The sequence below is a fragment of the Myodes glareolus genome, chromosome 19 (assembly GCF_982192425.1).
Source record: "Myodes glareolus chromosome 19, mMyoGla1.1, whole genome shotgun sequence".
In the NCBI taxonomy this organism is placed as follows: Eukaryota; Metazoa; Chordata; class Mammalia; order Rodentia; family Cricetidae; genus Myodes; species Myodes glareolus.
The window spans coordinates 64,096,189-64,119,342 of record NC_142044.1 but is presented as its reverse complement, the minus strand read 5'-3'; the positions used below and the strand labels follow the sequence as shown (position 1 = coordinate 64,119,342).

Here is a 23,154-nt window from a genome sequence, read left to right as displayed (position 1 = left end):
AGCTAGACCCCTAAGTTGGAGAGCATGTATATCCCAAGAGGCCTGAACAAGGTCTCTTTCTTCTTATGAATAGTGCAAACCACTCAGAAGCCAGTCCCAGTGCTGACCACCCCTTTTCCCGGAGTAGACTCGGGGGCAGGGAGGCCAATCCAGCATGCAGCTACAATGCCAAAAGGCAAGAAGATGGGGGAGACATGCTGAGGCTGGAGGAGGTTGGGGAACACAGAAAAGAGCTAGCTTTTGCATGCTGCACCCCCTTCCCTCACTCTGCCTCTACCACTGGCTGTGGACAGTAGAATCATCTTTCCCCATTTCGCAGGTGAAGAAAGTCAGGCACCGCTGGAGCCAACTGCCCAAGTCAGCTGGCTTTAGGAAGAGATGAGGCAGGCTTGCTGCTGAATTGATGGCTATAGGCTGGGGGGTCTTCTGAGGGACGCAGCCTCCCAACAGGTGCTTCCCTCTATCAGAAACACCCGACAGTAAGGGTCAGCGTACACAGCATGTGTGGTGGGCGAGTGGGCAGCGTAGCATCCTGCAAGCATGTGCCCGTGTACCCCTACAATTAAAATCAACCAAATGAAAGGAGGCAATATTGTCTTTGGTTATGACTAAGGTAACTGAACACAGTGTTACTGAATCTCTTAGGCTCTTGCCCCCCCTGAAGGAAACTGACAATCACAGTCCTTTACAACCATGCCTTCTGGCTTTTGTTTTAATCTTTTATTTATGAGTTTGGGTGTTTGCCTGAATGGATGCCTCTGCACCCCTTCATGCCTGGTCCCTGTGAAGGCCAGAGTTGGGCTTCAGATTCCCTGGAATTGGAGTTACAGATGGCAGTGAGCTGTCATGTGGGTTGCAGGAAAAGCAAGTGCTCCTAACTGTTGAGCCCTGTTCTCTGCTGCTTCACACACCTTTCTCCTCTTCCCGAGCTTTCAGGACCCTATACTGTGGCCTACAAAAAAAAAAAAAAAAAAAAAAAAAAAAAAAAAAAAAAAAAAAAAGAAGACAAGAAGTGGGGACCCACAGCATTGTCAGGCTTGGTAATCATTTTGGAAGTGCAGAGACAGTGAAGCTGGGAGATGCGGGGGCTGAAGTTGGAAGGATCTGGAGGTGGTAAGGCTGTGAGAGTCTGGGCAAGAGCTCAAATGCAGGGGGAACATTCTAGAACTGGGTGGGAACAAGCTAGCTGGAGGTGAAGCCTGGCAGCAAGTACTGCTTCTCGGCAAAGGTGGAGCATGCTAGCAGGTGACTGACGTTCAAGCATGCTCCAGAGCGGGAGCAACTGGAGAGTTCCGGCATCTGCACCCCTCCCTGGAGCATCTCTCCAACTACGGGAGAAGGTCTCCTGGGCTCCACAGCTTATTCTTTGTTGTAGAATGTGGATTCTGTACAGGTGTTAGAACACAACATGTCAGGAAGATGAGTACTGACCCCAAAGGATAAAATTGACCTGTGATCACCCTTAAGAGGCGATGTGTGATCCAGTTCTGACCAGTGCTGTGTGGGCTGCTTCTAGGGTCCTCCTCATTATTTAAATGAGAGGTGGAGAGGACGAGAGAGGTAAAGGGAGACGGGAAGACTGCCTGTCTTGCATGTGGCAGTGATCTTGGCTAATGTAGCTCCTACTAGTTTCAGGAGCCATCTTGTAACAGTGAAGCTAAAAAAGGAAGATGCAGCAAAGACCTGATGCAATCAATGCTGAATTAGTCTAGGAACCCCCAACCTCTGTGTTTATCAGTTCTCTCCACTGCTATAAGCCAGGTCCTTCTCAAGGACATTCAACTTATCAATTAATAGACTCCCAAACCCTGGGTATGGAACGATGATTCCCGCCCTCTGGAGCTCACGACATCAGAGCTGGCTGTGCCTGCAAGCGCAGCTTCCCCAGTACTAGCACTACACAGCACAGACCGAGCACAGCCTGGGAAGTAGGCAGAGGGCATGCGCACACTGGAGGAGTTGGGAAAACAGCCAAAAGACAGCAAAAGTCTGTGAACTGGGGAGTCCTAAGCCTACAGACTGCAGGTCCAGCATGACTGACTCTCACCTCTCGGAATATCCACACTGGATGCTTCCAGGGGATGAGTTTTTTGTCATCCAGTCGGGTATCCTTGCCTGGCTCCCCACATCCCCTTTTCTCTCACTCCCCCACTGGCTCTGTTCCTACTCCACCATGTCCATCTTCCCCTTGTCCCTAACCCTTGAACTGTGAAGTTTGAGAATTAAAGTAACCAAGTGCCCCTCACTCTCCCAGAACCAACCTTTAATAGCCAGATTCTAAAATCTGTATTTTGAGGCACTGGGTAGTGCTTAGATATTGATCTCATAGCCCAGGGGTGTCTTCAAAATAGCCCTTTCCCTTTCCTGCTGGCTCTAAGAGAGGCCCAGTAGCCTGTGCCGTGGCTCAGCTGTAAGGATTCTAGAGGCTACTGGGCCTCTCTTAGAGCCAGCAAAGCCCCATCTGCCGCACCCTTGGCAGACTCCCTCCCCCCCCCCCCCCCCCCCCGCAATCCTTTGTTCCACTATCTTCATGAATCTTCTCCACACAATCTGAACTCAGGCTCAAAAAACAGCACAAAAGCAAACAGTTTATACAGACTTTATTTGTCGCCCAGAGAGGTGAGCACACACAAATGTGGGCAGGCAGAGGGCTAAGAGATACATTGTCACAGTTACCTGCCCCAGTCATAGACCAGAAAGGGGGGGGGAGTCTTGTTTCTAACACACATTGCTATGGGATAATCACAATGACACATTTTATTCCCAGTTCTATTTACGCCATGGAGTGTGGTGAGGGTACACTTCTTACACTAAAAATATAGACTTTGGAATCTCTAAAACAAAAATATCTGCCTCTGCATGAGACCTACTAGAGAGAACATAGAAAAGGAGGGGAAAGTACCAGCACCTCGAGTTGCCCTGTCTGTGGGAAGGCTGCCCTGTTCTCCACAGACACCATCAGTCCCCTTCCATGGGAAGGCTGCCCTGTTCTCCACGGACACCATCAGTCCCCTTCCGTGGGAAGGCTGCCCTGTTCTCCACGGACACCATCAGTCCCCTTCTGTGGGAAGGCTGCCCTGCTCTCCACGGACACCATTAGCCACTTCTAACCAATGACAAACAAGAGGCAAGAGGCAGGCTTAGCATCTCAGGAGTGGAAAGGGATCAATTGCACATTCAGGTTAGTGCTTCAGGTTCCAACGCAATCACACAAGTAAAAACCTGCTGGAGAAGTTGCCCATACGCCTGTTAAGCAATGCCCAGGCCAGCTGATTGTGCCTGGGTTTACGAAGAGGCTGTGGAGGGTGGGGGGATGGACAGCTAGGGGAAACACTCCGTATTCACTGATGCAGGAAGTGGGTTAGATCTGGGGGAGGGCACTATTCCTTCTCTCTTCGGAAGGACCAAACCCATTCCATTCTTCTGAGCACAGGATCTCCTCTAACGACCCAGTCTGGACGGCTCACTCCCGACGGCTACTGAAAAGACTTCACTCCTCGCACACACTCTGAACAGCGATGGTTACTTCACACCTCCTTTGCTTATGAAAATTATCCTCATTTTTGGCCACAGAAAAGGTAACTGAAGAAAGAATGTGACTGGGTCAGTCAGCCATTCTCTATAATTAATGCTATGAAGACCAAGGGCAAGCCAGGTATGGTGGCGCATGCTTGGAACCCCAGCGTTTGGGAGGTAAGAAAACTGCTGCAAGCTGCCGACTAGCTTGGTCTACACATGAGACCCTAGCTCAGAGCAGTAGTGTCAGAGGGGGCACCAATAACCACTTAAAAATAGTTACAGCAGAAAATTTGCTTCTATTTCAATTTTGAATGTGTTTTCCTGCTTAGAGCAAAATGTAGATCAGTATAGATGAACATGGGAGCTTAGGAACGCTTAGTGCTCCTCCACAGGTCATGGGATCAGTACAGACGAACATGGAAGCTTAGGAACACTGGGTGCTCCTCAACAGGTCATGTCAGAACATAACCATAGAGGTCCTTTTCCAAGAGGCAGCAGCAGCCGAACTCGAAGTCCTGGCCACCTCAGCTGGTGGTGCTGTCAGGAGCTGATCATGTTTCTTTCCACAGAAGGAACTTGAACAATGGCAGGAAGAGCTGAAGGAGAGAAAGAAAGGGTTCCAGGAAAGCTGAGGCAGAAGAGGCAGGAGCACGGGTGAGGTCTTGCCCAGCTAGCCAGGGCCGGCTGAAGGGTCTCCACTAAGAGAAAGCCACTCAGCGCAGGGCCTGGGAATGTCCAGCAAGGATGGGGCTTGGAAACCTGAAGGGTGTGAGGGCAACGAGAGAGAAACTGGCCTGACCCCACAGTTTAAGCGCCCAGGAAGCTGAGGACATGGTTCCACAGTCAAGAGGACCCAGGTATGAGTCCCAGCAGCCACACGGAGGCTCACAAAGATCTGTAAATCTGATTCCAGGAAATTTGATGCCCTCTGCTCTCTTCAGGCACCAGGCACACACATGGTACAAAGACATACATGTAGACAAACACCCACACATATACAGTTAAAGTCCTAGGCAAAGGTACTGTCACTCTTGCAAAAGACCTTCAAAGACACTGGCAAAGTCACAGGGGAGACAATATGATAATGGTGTCTCTGATGTTCATTAAAGATTAAAAAAACCCAGGGGTTCTAGACCCTAACCAATCCTACGCTTCAGTATACAAACGATGAATCACTAGACAGGATACAAGGACAATCCCTGCTTCCCTGACTTAAAGGAGTCTGGAGAGCTGGCAGGTGGAGGATAAAGTGGGATTAGGAACTGTCCTTCAGGATGAGCACAGACCACAGACAGTCCAGAGAGGCTGCAAGGCTGACCCAGCCTTGGGCAGGCTGGGGACTTAGTGGATGCCAGATTTGTATCTAACGTTTATAAGAAATTTCAAAGTTCCATCACCAACAAAGAGAAATTATGACTATTCACATTGTCTTTGGGGAAGATATGGCCACTTTCTATCTACAAAAAAGGCAGGTTTCATGAGTGAAGGAGACCTGGGACGGGGCCGTGGGTGGTGAAGCACACGGCCCCCTGACCCTACCCAAGCTGCAACCAAACACACCGGCAACCACACAGTGTATCTCTTCAGGTCTTCACCTTCTCCCTGAGAGTCGTCAGGAAGCAACCCAGCCCCTTAGGAACTCTAGAGCCAAGGCTTCACTGCCAACATGTTCTTGAGTCTCTGCCTCCGTCCACTCTGGTCACATTGCCAGGACAGCACCAGCGTGTCAGGACATTGGCTGGCAGCTAAAAGCTGCCCTTGTCAGAGAACAGATGACCACTTCTCTGGTCCCAGCAAACGCTGGTGTGAGAAAAAAAACCCAGAGGTCCCATAGCTGCATTGCTCAGGGCTAACGAAGACAGCCCCCACCTCCCAGGGCGAACGAGCATCAGGGCTTGGGAAGAGTCACTGTCCTCAGCGACACTGCCACTGTCTTCGGTGCAAGATGGGCACCTCACACGCCTGCCTCTTGGGTGCACGGAGGCCAGAACAGTAGGTAAAGCAGTCACCAATTTCCCTACACAAAAAGTTGCATGAAAATACAGGAGGAAAAAGATGAGGCAAGAAAGAAGGGAGTGTTCCCAGGGGACAAAGGGAGTGTTCCCAGGGGACAAAGGGAGTGTTCCCAGGGGACAAAGGGAATGTTCCCAGGGGACAAAAGGGGATGTTCCCAGGGGACAAATGCAATGAAAAAGAGCAGCCAAGAAGTTATCAAGCAAGTTTTCCCACCGACAGGCTGCTTCAGAATCATTCCCAGCTGGGAAAGGTTACAATGATTAGATCTGCCCTGAAGTGATCCGCTCGGAAAATTTGGCTCCCAGAGACTTTAATGCCCACTGATTTCTGTAGAACCTGCCTGTTCCAGTATGGAGTACCTGAGAGCACGTCAGGGCTGCTGCTGAAACAGGACAGAGATCTCCTGTGCGTAGAGATCAGACAAACCAGGAACAAAACTCCTGTCTCAGAGGATGTCAGGATTTGAAAGTAGGGTGGCATTCATCCACCAGGCACAGAACAGCAATGCCTGCCACTATTTTACAAAGGGTATCTGCTCTGCTGGCTTGCGTCTGTCCTGTACCAATTGTTAAATATCTTGAACATCATCTTTGCGTCAATGGGACAGTGGTCCTCACAGGCAGGGAAGTGGTGGCGACACAGAGTCCCTCAACACCAAACACCTTCAGAGAGCAAGCAGATGCCTTAGTGTGCGTTCAGAGTCTGAGGGTGCAAACCGCAACAAACGGCGCAGCAAACGGCGCAGCGTGTCCTCACCAGGGAAAGAGAGCATACACTGTGTACGGGGAGGTCTTGTGGACAAAGATGCAGATGGAAAGCCAGCATGACCAGCTTCCTAGTCACTCTCTGTGCACAAAGGAAGGGGGGGTCTATGAGCGCTGGGGCCCAAACCCTTGATGATAGTTATAGAATACAGAAGAGAAAAATCACTCACATACTTTTAAACCAAGCGCCCAAACTGACTTCACCATTTACAATTCATTTCTTAACATGAATTTTTACATCTGAGATGCAGAACTTATGTCAACCAAAAGAAATCTGCGTGACAAGAAAGCCACAGGGCTGAAGGCGGTTTTGGTCCATTGAGTGATGGTGTTCGCTACCAAGGCAGTTAAGGAGATGTCTAGGAGCACTTGTGTCTCTCCAGGGTGAAGTAACAACATAGCCTCAAGAGACAGCAGCAGAATGTCAAACAGTCCCACAAACAGCCAACAACAAACCCTGGTTTCTACCTTTTGACTCACAAAGAACTACTACTACAGAACAGACCTGACACCAAACCCCAGGCTAAGAAGTTGGCCCTGGTCACATCAGTCACAGGCTCCTTCTCTTTCTCTATTTTCAAGGAAACCCAAGAAAAGATGTTCAGTCCCCTAAGGTTGCTGACTTCTCTGAGGCCTTCCTTCAGTCAGCTAAACTCTTGTTCTCACACTTGGCCCTGCATCTTCCAAAGGTCTGGTGACATCATGTTGACTGCTTCTGGGAATTAATACGGATGACCCCAGGTCAGCGGCATCTTGCCAGTTCTGGTGGTGGCCACTGTTGATGCTCGGATGGCCAATCTCAGGCAGCAAACCTCCTACAGTGTTTGGTCTGACCAGCACCCCTTTCCAAGTAGAGATGGGATGGAGGCTGCTCGTGAGCCTGCAACTGGCAACAGCCCAGGAGCCCCCCTTCTCCAGCCTCTCTGTCACCACCCCAAGCCACTGTTCATGAAGAGGGATCTCATGAAGGAATCCTCAATGACAGAAAAGACTCATGTGGCTCCCAAGGCCAGCAGAGAGCATCGGAGAAAATGTCTGAAAAATGGGAAGCTGGCTCCTTAATGGTGGCAGTTCTGAAGAGGAAGAAGAAAGAGGAGAGGAAGCAACAGGAGGTCGTCCTGCCGGTGGCCCTGCCGGTGCCTGGCTGCTGGTATGAGGGTAGCTGAATGTCTTCCAATGCACACTGAGCGACTGAAAGCTTCCGTGTGGCATGGCTTTGAGATGACCAATGACAGGGCCTGACTCAGCCTGGCTTCTTCTGCGAGAGACTCACCATTTTCTCGAAAACCAGAACTTCTTTGAGGCACCTCGTGGCCCAAATCTTCCACCCCAGCAGAGTCTCAATTGAAGAGGCTGGATAACAATGTCACAGAGAGACAAAGGGACACATGACTAGCACCTGCTCTCAACACAATACTTTGAAGACGCCACCACAACTTGGATCTAGCTATATTTTAAGTTCATTTACAAGTAGACTAGTTCTCAACTAAAAATAACCACATGTGTTATACATTTCCACAGCTGCCTGGATTTTCCTCTGAGAGAAGAAGATTCTGTGTTTCACTCGCATTGAACACAGATCTATTTTAACCCATTCAGGGAAGAAGTGGCAGCACACACTGGCAGCTGTGGGCCTGGGAAGCACTCGGTTGTTCCCCAGCGCGACCTCACTAGTACCCTCACTTTACCAATAAGTCAAATGCCAGAAGCGGCAAAATGCCAAGCTAAGCCTGGAAGTAGGAGCAGGACCAGCATTCCGGGTCCTGGCTTGTTTGTTTTAACAAACCTGTTATCTGTGTCAAGACTCACATTTTTTTTGCCTTCATTTATCTGAGGACTTAAATGTAAGTGGTGTTTAGGCTAAAGTTGTAACTTATATACATAGCATTCCTTAATGTAGGCAAAGATCCTTTCATTTTCTTTAATGATTTGATTAAAACTGATCTATGCTATTGTTAAATGACATAGAGAAATTTCTTTGCAGAATAAGAAAACTGTTATGTTTAGCAAAATTCTTATTTTAGAACCTAAGTTAAGTGGGTTAAAGTTTGAGCCAATATTATTATTATTATATTATTTATTAGTGTTAACAAGCTTTCAGCAATTTTCCAGTTTGTGTGGTTGTAGTAATCAAGACAATCCTTTAGATTCTGAAATGAGAAACTTTCTCCAAGTGGATTAAAGAAACTAAACAGATAAAGCAAATTTACATTCCAAAATAATTATAGCCTGCTGTTGGGACCGAAGAAAACGGGCAGCTCAGAACAGCCTGCCTTTTCAAATACTTGGGAACTTTTTGTTTTTATTTCTCTTACTGTACAGTTAGCAGTAGTTTTGTTGTTTACTAGGCAAATCCAATCCTACAAATAACATACATCTTACCTTTAACACTATTGCCATTTCAAAAGTCAGAAGTAAACAAAAATGAAAAATTAGAATTCTCTTTACCTTTTCTCCTTTGTATTTCCAGAATTTATACTGAGAGCCTTCCAGACTGTGGTTTTGGGCATTTCATCTGATATATTAATCTCAGAGGGGTCACATCTGAAATAAAAGCTTAAGCAGTGAATATCAAACATGTAAGTAAAAGACACACCCTAGTTTCCCGTGAGCATCACCCCACAAGGCGGCTTGAGCATGGAGCTGGGCGTCTGTCTGCAGCCGGGAGAGGCCAGGGCAGGAGGGGCAAGGTGGGACTGCTGACACCCCCCCCCCCCCCCCGCGCCCGTGGGGCTGGTGCTGTGTGGCCGGCACTCTTGTTCATCCTCATTTACATAACAGAATCACTTTCATTATAGTTTACAAAAGACTTCCATACTCTAATAGCTTAACAATCACAGTGACAGAGATGAATAATCATAATACTCATTTTGAAGGTGTAAAACCCAAAGCTTTCTGAGCAAGTGTCCATCAAAAGTTAAACAACTGCACAGAACCAAGACCCTAAACACAGCCCCTGGTCCTGGGAAACCCCAGACCACGCTAGAGCCATCTATGGGCCAGCTGGTCTTCTGAAAAGCAAAGAGAAGCAATGGCATCCCACGGGAAAAGGAGCCATGATCCTGCTTCGCTGTCAGACATCAGAGCTGATGTCTCTCCCATACAGCACACAGACGCCTTCTCAGGGAGCAAAGATGAGATGTCCTGCTTTATCTGCAGTCTAAATCACAGCTAATCCCGGGGATCTGGGGGTGGTGGCCATCAGGCTTCCTTCCTTTTCCCGCTGTCCTCACCTCCAGGCTCCCGCAGCCTAGGCATGCTGCTCCCAGACAGACACAGACATCAGGAGCAGTTGGTGCCCTGTGCTTTGTGGAGAGGAATGAGTTTGGTAGAGAAAGGGACTGAGACACCAACTTAGGGTTTGTCTGGACTTCAAAGTCACTGTCCTCTTTACTCCCTGAACTGAAAATGCTATAACCCACATTGGAGGGGACTGTCTCTGCCTGTCCGCAAAGTCAGACCCCAGTGCAGGCACAACATGCCCACCAGGCTGGGGACACCCTGGAAATAAGAATGTACCCTACTGACCTTAGGAAAGTGGACGAGAAGAACACAGGGTTGAGAAGCAGAGAGGTCCCGCCTTAATCCTGAACTTGTATTAGCAGCTTTGTAACCCTGGCACATTTCCTAATCAGCTTTCTCAGTTGTTCAAAGTAGCTAATGACCCTTAGAGGACTGTTGTGAAGACTGACGGGGACACGAGCAAAGCCCCTGTACACCCTGACATGGCAGAGGCACTGGGGACACTGGCTCCCTGACTCCCAACCCTACAAAGCAGGGCACGCAGCAGGCGTTCAGAACACAGCGGAATGGAAAGCTGCTTCCACAAGGTGAGCCAACTGCTCGGCTCCTCAGAATGGCAGCAGGATGTGGCAGGAATCAGGCAGCAAGCTGTGGTATTTGGGGGCTTACCTGAAGCTGCTATTCTTGCCAGGACTACTTAGCAACTTCCTGCTTTCAAGCGGGAACTTATCACCCCTTATGTCCAACATCTTCTCAGCCTCCTGGAAGAAAAGGGGACCTTATTATTGTCAGGGCCAAAGAAAATTCTAACTCCCCGAACACCAAAAGGCCATGCCTATGGCCAGGAATGAGCCTGGTTCAGCTCAAGCTGGACTACAGGGTTGCTCCAAGCTCACAGCCGACATTTCTCAGGAACCTGTGAAGTGGGCTTCTGCCTGCCAGAAAGGGTCATGGCCAGTGGGTGTACCTGTAGTCGCTAGCTGCCAGCAGGTCACAGGCCTCCCTCCTCCCTGATACCTGTTCTATGTAGCAGCAAGGTTTTTCCTCATCGTATGTGTGCGTGTGTGTGCGCGCACATGTGCGTGCATGTGTGTGTGTTCAACACATGTCATTCTCACTTCTCTTGCAGATAGCTCTGGTTATGTTCAGTGTGCTTCTTTTTCTTTCTGTTCTGGACTCTTCCAGATGCCTCTGAATGTTCTCTCTTACCACAGTAAAGCCTTCCCTTAGCCAAGGAGTGGCCATTCCGGTGGTCTCTTTACTGAGCCCTAACTTATGATTCCATCTCAGACCAGGAAGACCCAGCGTCTCCTGGCCGTTTTCAGTTTCACTCACATTTGCAGAGCGAGGTCCTTCCCCAAGTTTGACTCCTCCCAAGAGCAAGGTGACTGAATAGTACATATGGGACAGTATTGGAAAACAATTAACCTAAGTGTAAGCCTCTACGGCAGTGGCTCTCAGCCTGTGGCTCGAGACTCTTTTGGGAAGTTGCATAACAGACATCCTGTATATCAGATATTCACACTACAATTCATAACAGTAGAAAAATTACAGTTATGAAGTAGCAATGAAAATAGTTCTATGGTTGGGGTCACCACAACATGAAGAACTGTATTAAAGAGTCACAGCATTAGGAACACAAGAGGCAGAAGAACATGTCAGTGTTGCCAAAGAAGACAATAGCAAGAATTGTCTGATGAGAGAGATGCCCTGCAGTCAAAGCCCAGCTTCCTAGCAGAAAGGAGAAGGAAAACTCTAAGCTGATGTGAAGTGGAAATCGGCGTACTATAACGTATGTGTGGGTGGTCCTTTGTTAGATTTGGTCCAAATAAACAAGTTGTTAAAATAGTAACGAGGTGTCTGGAAGACAGCTGAGGTGCAAAGCACTTGTGGCCCAAGTGTGAGAGCCTGAGTTTGGATCAGCAGGTCCCACAGACAAAGCCAAGCACGGCAGCAATCCCTGTAACCCTGGCGCTTGGGAGGAGAGACAGGCGGGCTTGGGGGTCAGCTGACCAGCACAAGCATGAGCTCCAGGTTCAGCCAGAGACAGCAGTTCTACAAATAGGGAGGGAAGCAATCAAGTGAGATACCCGACGTTAGCCTCTGGCCTCCACATGCAGAAACACACACACACACACACACACACACACACGCACGTGCGCACACACACACACACACCAGTAATAAGGAAAATTTAGGGGGTTTTCTTATTTTTACATATACTTAAAATGTTTCATATTAAAGTATTTTCTTAAAAAATTATGACAACACAAAAAGATTTGGAGTTTGAGGATAGCCTGGGCTACATAGTGAGATCCTATCTTACTAGCAAAATAAAAAAAAATGACTTCTTAAAAAATGCCACTCACTTAAAGGAATAATTATAGAGATTAAAAATTTTCTACAAACATGTTTAGAGCATAACAATAATAAAACTTAAGCCTGGCGGTGGTGGCACACGCCTTTAATCCCAGAATTTAGGATTCAGAGGCAGGAGGACCTCTGTAAGTTTGAGGCCAGCCTGGTCTACAGAGTGAGCTCCAGGACAACCAGAGATATATAGAGAAATCCTGTCTCAAAAAAACACAAGAAGAAAGGAAGGAAGGAAGGAAGGAAGGAAGGAAGGAAGGAAGGAAGGAAGAAAAATTAGTGTTCCTGGATCAAATGCACAAACATTTTTCTTTCTGATGCAGGGTCTCATGTTAATCAGGCTGAACTACCAGGTTCAAGTTGTCCCCTGCCTCAGCCTCCCAAGTGTTGGGAATGTAAGTATATGCTGCAGCACCTAGCTTAATATGTATTTGTGTGCGTGCTCATGTGTGCACTTGTGTGCAAACACCATGTGTGTATGCCATGATGGGGGGGTGTTTTGTCTACATGTGGTTGCCTGGTGCCCGAAGAGGCCAGAATGGAGTATTGTGTCCCTTGGAACGGGAGTTACAGATGAGTGAGCTGCACATGGGTGCTGGGAACCAAACCTGGATCCTCTGGAAGAGCAGTCAGTGCTATCAGCCATGAGCCGTAGCTCCATTCCTGGCATAAGTATATTTAAGACTCCACTTTTGGTTGTTCTCTAAAGAGATGTCTCCAGCTCAGACTGGCACTCAGTGTATGTGTGGCCTGTCCCAACCACAGAGTTGAAGGGTCAGCTCTGCCCACGTACGCACTGCTGTCACTTGACAGGCGGAAAAGAACGTTCCCAGACAGAGCCTGCAGCACAGCAGGGGGAGGGAAGGGTCTTTTCACTGCTTTCATATTTAAAATTTTAGTTCATTTAATAATATAAGATTTAAAAAATTTAAGACATTAGACATTAGAAAATTTTATTTTAAAATATAGTTGAAAAAGATAGCAGTGTCTGCTGAGTGACAGGTTCTGACTAGGCCAGAGCGGGCAGCAGGAAAATATGTATGTATGTATGTATATGCGTGTAGATAGATAGATAGATAGATAGATAGATAGATAGATAGATAGATAGATAGATAGATGGATGAATGGATAGGTAGGTAGGTAGACAGGCAGACAGACAGACAGACAGACAGTTGGAAGGACAGTCAGACAGTCGGAAGGACACGATTTTGGGCAGCAACTGTGCTGAGACATGCCCAGGCCTTTCTTTTCTTAGTCTTGCTACACATCCTTTCTGTGCATGTTCAGGCCATGGCTCATGGTCCATTGTGTAAGATGGCAAGGTGCCAACTGCTGAGGGTGATGAAGACAGAAAGTCCCTCACAAGCTGCGTTTGCACCATCTGTAATTAGATGCATAACCGATACTCTCAGAAATAATGGGTTTATGCACGTGCCAAATCAGATCTTCTGGAAGAAAAGGAGCCACTGGATCTGAGAATCTCAGAGTGTATGTTCATATGATATTTGATCCTGGGGTAAAATCAAAGGAGGAAATGACTAGTTACCAATTCCAAAACATCAAGGGAACACAGGGCCAGGACCCCTTAACCCTTCTGCAGCTGAGGTAACATTCTGCCCCTCAGTGTTACTTTCAGGATCTCACACACAGTCCTCCCTCCCTCTTTCCAGTTTGGGAGTCGAGGCTGGAGCTCAGCAAGGCTCTACCTCCTCCTCCTTAGCCTTCTTCTTAGCGTCATCCAGCTTCTTCTTTTTGCTTTCAGGCATGAGGTCATCCAGCCAGCTCAGCTCACGCTTGGAGAAGCAGAGATCCATGACTTTCCTGACGAAGACCAAGGCCAGGACCTGACGAGAAGGGAAGGTGGTAAAGGGGAGCCTCTCCTGAAGAAGTCAAGCTAAACGACTTCCACAGCAAGCGAGGACATCTCAAGCAGAATTGCACTCTTGATGGTTGCAGCAGTAGCCACTCACTGTGGGCCACTGGCACCCAGTACGAGGCTTTTGACATTATTTACTTTTAAATTTTTATATATTTTTAAGATATATGTTGCTAGTGTACTATGTGTTTATGTATGAATGTGTACTATGTATATATGTATACTATGCACCTATATTCATGTGTACTATGTATCTATGTATGCATGTGTACTATGTATCTATGAATGCATGTGCACTATGTATTTATGTATGCGTGTATACTGTGCATCTATATATACACATGTACTATATCTATGTATGCGTGTGTACTATGTAACTATGTATGCATGTGTACTGTGTGAATGTCTGGTGCCATGGAGATCAGAGAAGGAATCAGTTTATCAGGAACTGACATTTAATCTACAGCAAAATGAACTGAGCATCCATTATTCAAACTTAAGCAAATTCTGACCCATGAGACAACACGAACAACAGGGAAATAAAGCAACGCCACATGAGCAGCTAAGGTAGCAGAAGTCACAGACAGACAGCAGCACTGTGGGCGCCTACACATTTGCAGAAAAGGAGAATGAGGGGAGACAGCCTCAAGTTTCTGTTTTGCAATGTAAAAGTCTAGACATGGATGGATAGTGATGTTGGAACCTCAACAATGTTCTTAATCCCACTGATCCATACTCTTAAAAGTGGTGATTACACGCTGGATAATGATGGAGCATGCCTCTAATCCCAGCACTCTGGAGGGAGAGGCAGGCAGATCTCTGAGTTCCAGGACAGCCAGGGCTACATAGAGGAATCTTGTCTTAAAAATCCAAACAAACAAACAAATAAATAAATAATATGGTGAACACAGAAACTTTATGGTATACATTTTTTTACCACTGCTTCAAAAAAATAACATTGATATTTTTTATTAAAACAACCTTCACTCAGTAGCCAGGCCACATACCTTAATCCCAGCACTCAGGAGGCAGAGACAGGCAGATTTCTGAGTTCTAGGCCAGCCTGATCTACAGAGTGAGTTCTAGGACATCCAGGGCTACACAGAGAAACCATGTGTGGGGGGGGGGCGGCGGCGGGAGAGAACCCTTACCATCATCGGGAAAACAATGGCAGCCGGCGATGCCTTGATAACCCAGAGCAGGACGAGGCAGGTGAGCTGGATGAGGGTGAAGAGGTGGACTTTGCGCAGTGGCACGTGCCGCAGGTAGATGAAATCTGGCTGATGTTTTGCAGGCATCCCAAAAAGCTTCAGACGATCAAAGAACTGGAAGGAAGAAGATACACTGGCTCTGGGGGTCCCTGGGTAGGAACCTCAAACCCACTGTAGCCCCACGCCACCTGCTCCGCACAGCAGCTGGGGCCGTTTCTCCCAGAGAGAATGGAAACTGGATCTCTGAGACAACAGATTTGGCCAAGGCCTGGAAGTGGCAGTCAAGATGAAAAACCATTTTTTCTAATTCCAGATGCAGCCCCCCAGCCCAATACACACACACTGCAGCTGTAAAGAGTGCTCCCAGGGTGGATGACCATGAGCCAACTGCACCTTTGAACATACTATCAAACCCAACTCCACCCAGGCGTGCTTACACAGACAGGCTGGGTCAAAAGGATGGCCAAGAGTTTGAAGCCAGTCTAGGCTACTGTGGGTTCCCAGTACAACTGAGCTACAGAATAGGACACGGTTTCAATGAAGAAATTCTCTCCCCACAAATCCCTAAATTCCCAAACCCAACTCTCTTGCTTGTTCTTTGAAAGGTTTGAAGCCACTTATTTACAAGATCAAAAAAAACCTCTTAAAATTCTGGATCAAGGAATTATGATGTTCTGGGGCTAGAGAGATGGTCCAGGAGAAGGGCTGGTGTGCAAGCTTGACGACCCGAGTTCAAATCCTGGGACCCATACAAAGGTGGAAGGAGAGAAACAGATCCACAAAGTTGTCCTTTGACTACAACATGCCTGCTGTAGCATGTGCACCCACACATATCACCCCACAGACACAAACACATACTCTACCATCATGCATGTGGAAGTCAAAGGACTCTTATAGAAGTTGGTTCTCTTCTTCCACCACAGGTTCCAAGGATGGAACTCAGATTCGTTAGCCTTGGTAGCAAGTGCCTTACAGGCTTAGTAGCAAGCATCTTAAGGGCTTGGTAGCAAGTCCTTTCCTGCTGAGCCATCTTGGTGATTCTTTTGTTCTTGACTAATGTTTCAAGTCCAGGTTTACAGGAATTTGACAAAGTGTCCCTAGTTTAGTGCCAAATAATCACAACACGACTGTGACATCAAGCCATGTCGTCCTGGCAGACAGTCCTCTCACACCAGCAAGACCGTATTTCGTACCCCATATCTGAAGACATTTCCTAGCCAAATGGCAAGATAAGAAGTGAAGTCTCAGGAACTGGCTGTGCCTCTCTGGTCGGGACAAGTGAATATAGCAAGAGACATGGCCCAGCCGAACCACACAGTACCTGGATTCCGTGAAGAGAAGAGACTCCCATGTAGAGGAAAACTCCATAGAGTACTGGCATCGGGATAAACTGCAGACAAGGGAGCAACACAGGAAAGGTGGGACACCAGCAGGACTTAAAGCCATCAAATTTTATGGAGACAGGGTCTTACTGTATGGCCTTAGCTGGCATGGAATTCAATATGTAGATCAGGCTTGCCTTGAACTCACAGACACCTGTCCATATTTGCCTCCTGAGTGCTGGGTTAAAGGCCATGTGCTACCATGTACCATTTATATACATTTTTAATTCTGAACATGAAACCAAGTCACAGACAATTTCATAAATCTCTTCTCCATCAAAGTGGAAACAAAAGGATAAGTCAATGATGATCAAAATTTTTTTTTTTTTGAAATGAAATTGTTACCCATATGTAACATGGACCTTGTGTCTCCTCCAGCTTCTCCCTCTGCTATCCATCCTCCTTCCTCAATATGAGGACACAGATGGGATACCCACACAGTTACGGTCATGTGCACACACTCAAGATCATGCACACACACACATGCACATACATTTGTGGTAATGTGCACACACATTCACAAACACTCATCATGTGCAAGCACACACAAACACATGTGCACACACACACGTACACATTTTTGCTCATGTACACACACTCATGGTCACGTGCACACACACATATATACATACACACACACTTGTGGTCATGTACACACACGTGTACACATGTACATACACACTTGTGGTCAAACGCAAACACACACTTCACTGGTGTGATTTAAATCTTCCATATTCATCATTAGGTACCTCTTTGGGAACTTAATGTATATTTTGTCACTAACTATAAAAAATTCATTTTTATTGACCTAGAGATTTGAGGGCAGCGGAGAGGAAACTAGCTGAGAACTGTTGTCATGCTGAGTTTTTACATGGTGGACACACATGGGAACGTGGCTTTCCTGTCACATCATGTCTTTCAGCTTCCACAAAGTTGACCTTGAATTTGCTATTCACAGAAGGAAGGCCTTAAATTTAAGATTTCCCTATCTCTACCACGTCCCCACCCTGTCTGGCTGCTGCAGTGCTGAGCCTGGAGCCGCCACCCAGCATCCTGTATGCCTAGTCTCTCGGTTGGCTTTTATCCTGGGGCTAAAGAATAACATGACTCCTCTCAGGATTACTGAGTCCACACTGGATTCTCGTGTTGCCCTGCTCTAGAGTGACATCCTGGTCTGATGACGAGTATGCAGCACTGCTGGACGGTTGTCTATGCTGGTGAGTCTATAACCAACTTGATATAGCTTAAGAGTCACCTGGAAAAAGGAGATTTCAGTAAAGAACAGCCTGTGGGCATGTCTTGGTTAATGATTACTGTGGAGTCCACTGTGGGCAGCAGCATCCCTAGGCAAATGGGCCTGGACTGCACAAGGAAGTCAGCTGGGCATGGACCAGTTTATGAGCCAATATGCCACACGGTTTCCACTTCAGTTCCACCCTGCCTTTCCTTCATGATGGACTGTTACCTAGAAGTACAGGTGAAATAAACCCTTTCCTCTCCAAGAGGTTTTTGGTCTTTATCACAGCAGTAAAAAAACATATTAGAACAATATCTACAATCCTGTCAATCAAGAGGCAGAGGCAGGACAACTGCCACAAGTTCAAGGCCTGCCTAGTCTACATAGTGAGTTTTAGCCAGCTAGGGCTATATAAGACCTGTCTCAAAAACAAAAACCCAGGAGTAAGAAGGGCTGGGACATGGCTCAGCAACACAGTGTTTGCTTTGCACGCAGAGGCCCTGAGTTGGTCCTCCAACATGAAGGGACCTATTCAAAACAGAAAGAAAATGGCAAGACAGTGGTCCATCAGATGACTTATAACATTTTATAATGACCATGTTTGTTTTCTTAAGCACATTTAATTGTCTTACTCACAAGGAGGAACTCTTCTGGGGCAGGGATCTGCATATGTATATACTGGAGCCAGTGCATCCCCAGCAGGGTTCCTGGCTGACTGATTACCTTTAGGACAGCTGTCATGAAGACCGAGCAGCCCATCAGCACGAAGATCATAAGGCCCGTAACTCTCTGCTCTCGGATGCCCAGGAACTTGGGCTGTTCCCCAGGGGCAGAGCACGCAGACTCCAGCTTGAGGCTGTTCACATGTGTGATGGACAGGACAGTCGCAGCCACAAACCAAGGCAGTCCCATGATGGAACAAACGCCCAGCATGATGGCCACCATCAGCAGGTCCAGATGGTAGCCACAACCTTTCTGTGGGGAAACAGGCACCTTCAGTGAGCCGGCTGAAGCAGGTCCTGTAATGGTGAGCTAATGGCTTCAGGTTGAAAGCTAGCAGGAGTGTAGGGAAGAGTTTGGAGAATTCTTACAGCCCTTCCAGTTAGGAGGAAACAGAGAAGAAAAAGGGAAGCTTGGTTTGTCCTATATATATGCAAATATCTGGTCTTTACACAGTGGCCTCCAGCTTCCTTTGCCTGAGTCTCACACATTCAAAACCCAGGCTCCTCTAGAAGAGCGGCAGAAAGTAAGCCACATAGTGACCACTCTAGATACTAGAGAGCAACGCTTTTATCGAGCTCCTGGACACCGTCCCCATCCTTGCTAAGTCTAGATTTTGTGATAGATATAGAAGACGTGTGGCATCTCACTAATACAAGAGTCAGAGCTAAACCCAGTCTGTAAGCCTAAACTCACGATTCATCTTAAAGCCTCACACTGGATCTCAGTGGGACAAATCCTGCTCCTGGAAAGGCTGTTTAGTTGTTGATCCAGAACGTGTAGCTATTTAGGACCAGCAGGACCTCTGGCCACCCATCTCTACACAGTCTGCAGGGAGTAATGGAGTCCACGCTCCCCCACACCACATCTCAGGCTTCACTGTTCTCACTGCCAACCCATCTTCGTTATTAATGGGCAAGCAATGAAAAGCCCTTCTGAGACTTTATTCATTTCAGTTCCTGGTAGAGCCAGGCCTATCCTAAAATATAAATGTTAAGAAGCTGCCATTTCAGCCGTCCAGGCTGGAAGCTCTGGTTACCTTGAGCTTATGCTCCTTCCTGTTAATGATGACAGCGGTGATCTGCTGGTCCATGAATATCAGGATAGTGCACAGGAGAGCCGGGACAACTGCAGCTATCACGGTCCACCAGGGGTTAGGGCCGATGGGATTAACAAACCATCCTCGGTCATCCCGTGTTGGCTAAGAGATTAAAAACAAGCTGGATTTTTGCATCTTAACTCTGGAGATTTGAGTAAAACAAACCAAGCTTAATCATTAGTCTACTCTTCTTTTTGTTCTCATTTGAATGAAAATCCTTAGAAAAACAAAATAAAACATGAAATACAGCAACCCCTGAGGAAATCTCTGGCCTTTTTCTTCAAACCCCCTCAGCAATCAATCACCACCTAACAGCTTCCTGTGGAATGTTCATTAATCCTACACGGCCTTCTATTTATTCCCCAAGTCCCCAAGTGCAGAGAAAGCAACTTTATCTCAATGTCAGTCCAAGTAAATTTATTAGTAACCAAATCTGTTGTTTAAAAAATGACTTCTGAGACAAATGTCCATAATGTGGATGATTCTCGGCACTCCTCGCCGGAGCCGCGGACTGTTTGAAGTACAAACGACAGTCATGTGGACCCAGGTCACTCAGACTCTTGTCCATCAGCCCTCGGCAGTGGTGAAAAGGACCTGGAGACTTGAGAGTCCCAGAGTTTGGGGATGTCTGGCCTAGGACCCTCTTCAGTGGCTTTGTAAGATTTGTTCACACTCCGAGCCCCACCCTGGTGCACACCGAGAACAGACAAATGGTGTTGGAGGGTAAAAGTCTATTACCCAGAATGACCCCAAAGTCAGCAAATACAGGCGAGATCGCTGTATCTGGAGCTTTTGGCTGCTACATTAGATACAACACTTGGATTAAAGCACTCTTCAGTAATGCTGGGAAGTCCTGGATTTTGAATCAGTTAAATAATTCTAAAACTTTACAACCTCTGCTTCCATAGTAAGACTATGTAGTCATAGGTGTAGTTAAGTTCTCAGGTCAACACAGAAGCTTACTAATGCATTATTGATATTATAGGTGGTCACACAGCTGGGCCTGCTATATCTGTTGGTTCAATCAGCTACAGATTAGAGATGCTGGGGAGGCGCCTGTGGGTTACACTGTTCTCTAACACTGCAGTAGAACAGCATGGAACTGCTGTAGCTAAGAGCGGTCTAGAGATGGTGTAAGAACTGAGGCGCTTGCACACAGGCTGTCTGCAAATACAGCATTTCCTTTCTAGAACGGAGCATAGAACTAGTCCCCAGTGGATGAGAAGTGACTATGCCAACCTTCAGCCTGGTCTTGGGAGCTGGGGCTGGCTACGGAAGGAGAGAAGGCAAGGGACTGCTTCTTGTCTGCTTCCTAAGCTGGCTGCACCAGCCACATCTCCTCCAATCTTCTCCTGCCTCCTTCTGTCTTCTCCTTCCTCCCAGAGGTCCCAGAAATCAACTCAGGTCTTAAGCTTGTGCACCATGGAACTTCCCCAGGGACTGCTTAATGCTCCAAATTTGCCTGTTTTTATACAAAATCTATTTGTCCTGTAGCCAGCTAGGTATTAGAGAAAAGGCTGATAGTGACCATTCATACTGGGATAAGAAAACCAGGTCCTGGGAGGTGTTTCTTAACCCTTTCAGCATTTTAACACGTTTAACAAAATTAAACAGACAAAATGAGAGAGAGAGAGAGAGAGAGAGAGAGAGAGAGAGAGAGAGAGAGAGAGAGACTCCTTACAGTGAGGAAGACGGCAAAGTAACTCACTATGGAGCATCCCTGCTTGTCCTGGAACTCACTCTGTAGACCAGGCTGGCCTCAAACTCAGAGACCTGCCTGCCTCTGCCTCCTGAGTTCTGGGATTAAGGAGTGCACCATGGAGTATCAAGGACCGCCTCTACTACCTCTGTCTTTCTGCCATCCTCAGCCTTTCCTACTCCTGAATTTTCTGAAGAAGCTGAGCATATCCAGGCTCTCTGCCATCTCCACCCAATGAGGGTCTGTGGAGTTAACTAAGCTCGGCTCTCCAGCCTCATCTGCTTATAACCCTTGCACTGAAATAGACTCAAAACATTTCAATTTGCATGTGAGTTTTTAAACGACCATGGATTATAAATAAACAAATGTAAAATACGGTTGAAGAGATGCTCTGATGGCTCAGCAGGAGCCCTGGACTCCAAACAAGATCTTCTTAGGTCTTAGGTCGTTTTTACTCCTTCCCAGTTCCTTAAAGCTGGAGCTCTGTGAAGCATCACCCAAGTGCTCCTGGGGCCACCTCTCCACACCAGCACATCTTTATGAAAATGACATTTTCCATTCAACTAAAGCTTAGCAGGCATTACATTTTACTCACTGAGCCTCTGAGCTCAACTCCAGACCAATCTACACTCAGACGTCAAGTTCCCAACACCTACGTACCTTGAACACACTGGGAACCTGAAGCTTTGGTGATGGGACTCCAATCAAGAAGTCGATGATCACCATTGTGAAGATGGTGAGGAAGACGGCAAAGTCGCTCACCATGGAGCGTGCCTGGCATGAGAAAGAATCAGAGCAAAGAAGTTAGCACCTCAAGAGCTATTGTTCCTCAGAAAATGCTTGGCAGCTGAACTAAAACAAAGCTAGTTAATCAAGACTATTTTAGTATACTCAAAGTAATGCCACAACATGTGTATGTATAACATAGAACAACAAACCTCTGACCAAGTCTACTGTAATCAAGACCAGTCTCTAAAGAGTCCCAGTTGGGGTGCACAGGTCCACCCGAGGTTGTCTTAGCAGCTGCACCTTCACATCCTCCCCACATCCTGGATCCGCTCCATCCACAGGGGCTATCAGTCAATATTCAGAACATGCCCAGAACCTGTGCCCACACTCAGCCACAGTCCCCGCCATCTCTCACCTTTGCCCTCCAGTGCTCCCAAAACATGGCCTCTGGAGTAACACCGTGGAGAACTAGGCTGGATCCTGTCTGCCTACCCAAACCCCAAGAGGCCTCCTTGTTTCACCAAGCTCAAAACCCAAAATCCTCTCCACCTTGTGAGGTCCACAGAGCCTCCAGCGCCCCCCTCGGCATCTGGGCTGCTCATCTATCTCCCTACCTGACTAGGCTTCTGCCAGGTGACCTCTGCAGCTTAACTCAAACACATTTTTTTTCTCGAGACAGGACAAAAAGACAGGGACTCTAAGGGGATACTGGAAGGGACAGATGTTTCCACTCTGGAGTCCGCCTGCAGAGAGTGCTGGTGCTCCTGAAGACGTGAAGACAAGACGGCCTGAATGTCTGCAGCCTGGGGCGTCAGCTGCGTCAGCGCCCCCCGCTTGGCCCTGACCCCCCGCTTGGCCCTGCATCTAAACAGTGCACCACAGGGCACAATCTCACAACCTCATATGAAAGACAATACTTTTGTAGAACTTTTAAACAAACCAGCTTGTTGTCATTTTGTTTATGAACTCATGCCGTGTGGGTACATGTGCTTATATGTGCACATGTATGTGGAGAACCAGAGGTCACCCTTGGGCACCCGTTAGAAACACCATTACCACCTCTGAGACAGGGAGCCTGGAGCTCACCAGTTAGGCTAGAGTGGAAACCAGCAAGCCCCAGGGACCTGTCTACACCTCTCTACAACAGAATCACAGTGTGCGCCATGACACCGGGCCTTTTTTACCTGAGTTCATGTTTTTTACCACCATGGTCTCATGTTTATAAGGCAAGCACTTTACTATTGAAGCTATCTCCCAGAGGCCTAATAAGTTTTTCTTAATTTTTAAGT

At 47.3% G+C, this 23,154-nt stretch overlaps 1 protein-coding gene across 3 annotated transcripts in view; it reads right to left on the bottom strand.

Annotated features, from left to right (window-relative positions):
- Nucleotides 1–2,583: 2,583 nt before the first annotated feature.
- The window catches only part of Slc4a8 (solute carrier family 4 member 8), a 74,799-nt gene continuing 54,228 nt past the window's right edge, over nucleotides 2,584–23,154 (bottom strand). Inside the window, exons 17-26 of one of the 3 annotated variants that reach the window (XR_015735709.1) lie at nucleotides 21,797–21,910; nucleotides 19,378–19,539; nucleotides 18,342–18,593; nucleotides 16,321–16,389; nucleotides 14,940–15,113; nucleotides 13,619–13,756; nucleotides 10,212–10,303; nucleotides 8,748–8,843; nucleotides 7,573–7,652; nucleotides 2,584–4,115 (exon numbers count right to left, since the gene is read on the bottom strand). Coding sequence is in view for 2 of the 3 variants with exons in the window: in XM_087899307.1 (XP_087755433.1) it covers nucleotides 7,640–7,652; nucleotides 8,748–8,843; nucleotides 10,212–10,303; nucleotides 13,619–13,756; nucleotides 14,940–15,113; nucleotides 16,321–16,389; nucleotides 18,342–18,593; nucleotides 19,378–19,539; nucleotides 21,797–21,910 (1,110 nt within the window). In the remaining variant the exon portion in view is untranslated. Of the gene's footprint in view, nucleotides 7,653–8,747; nucleotides 8,844–10,211; nucleotides 10,304–13,618; nucleotides 13,757–14,939; nucleotides 15,114–16,320; nucleotides 16,390–18,341; nucleotides 18,594–19,377; nucleotides 19,540–21,796; nucleotides 21,911–23,154 lie in introns of all 3 variants that reach the window. The other 2 variants (XM_087899307.1, XM_087899308.1) reach the window with 2 other exon arrangements.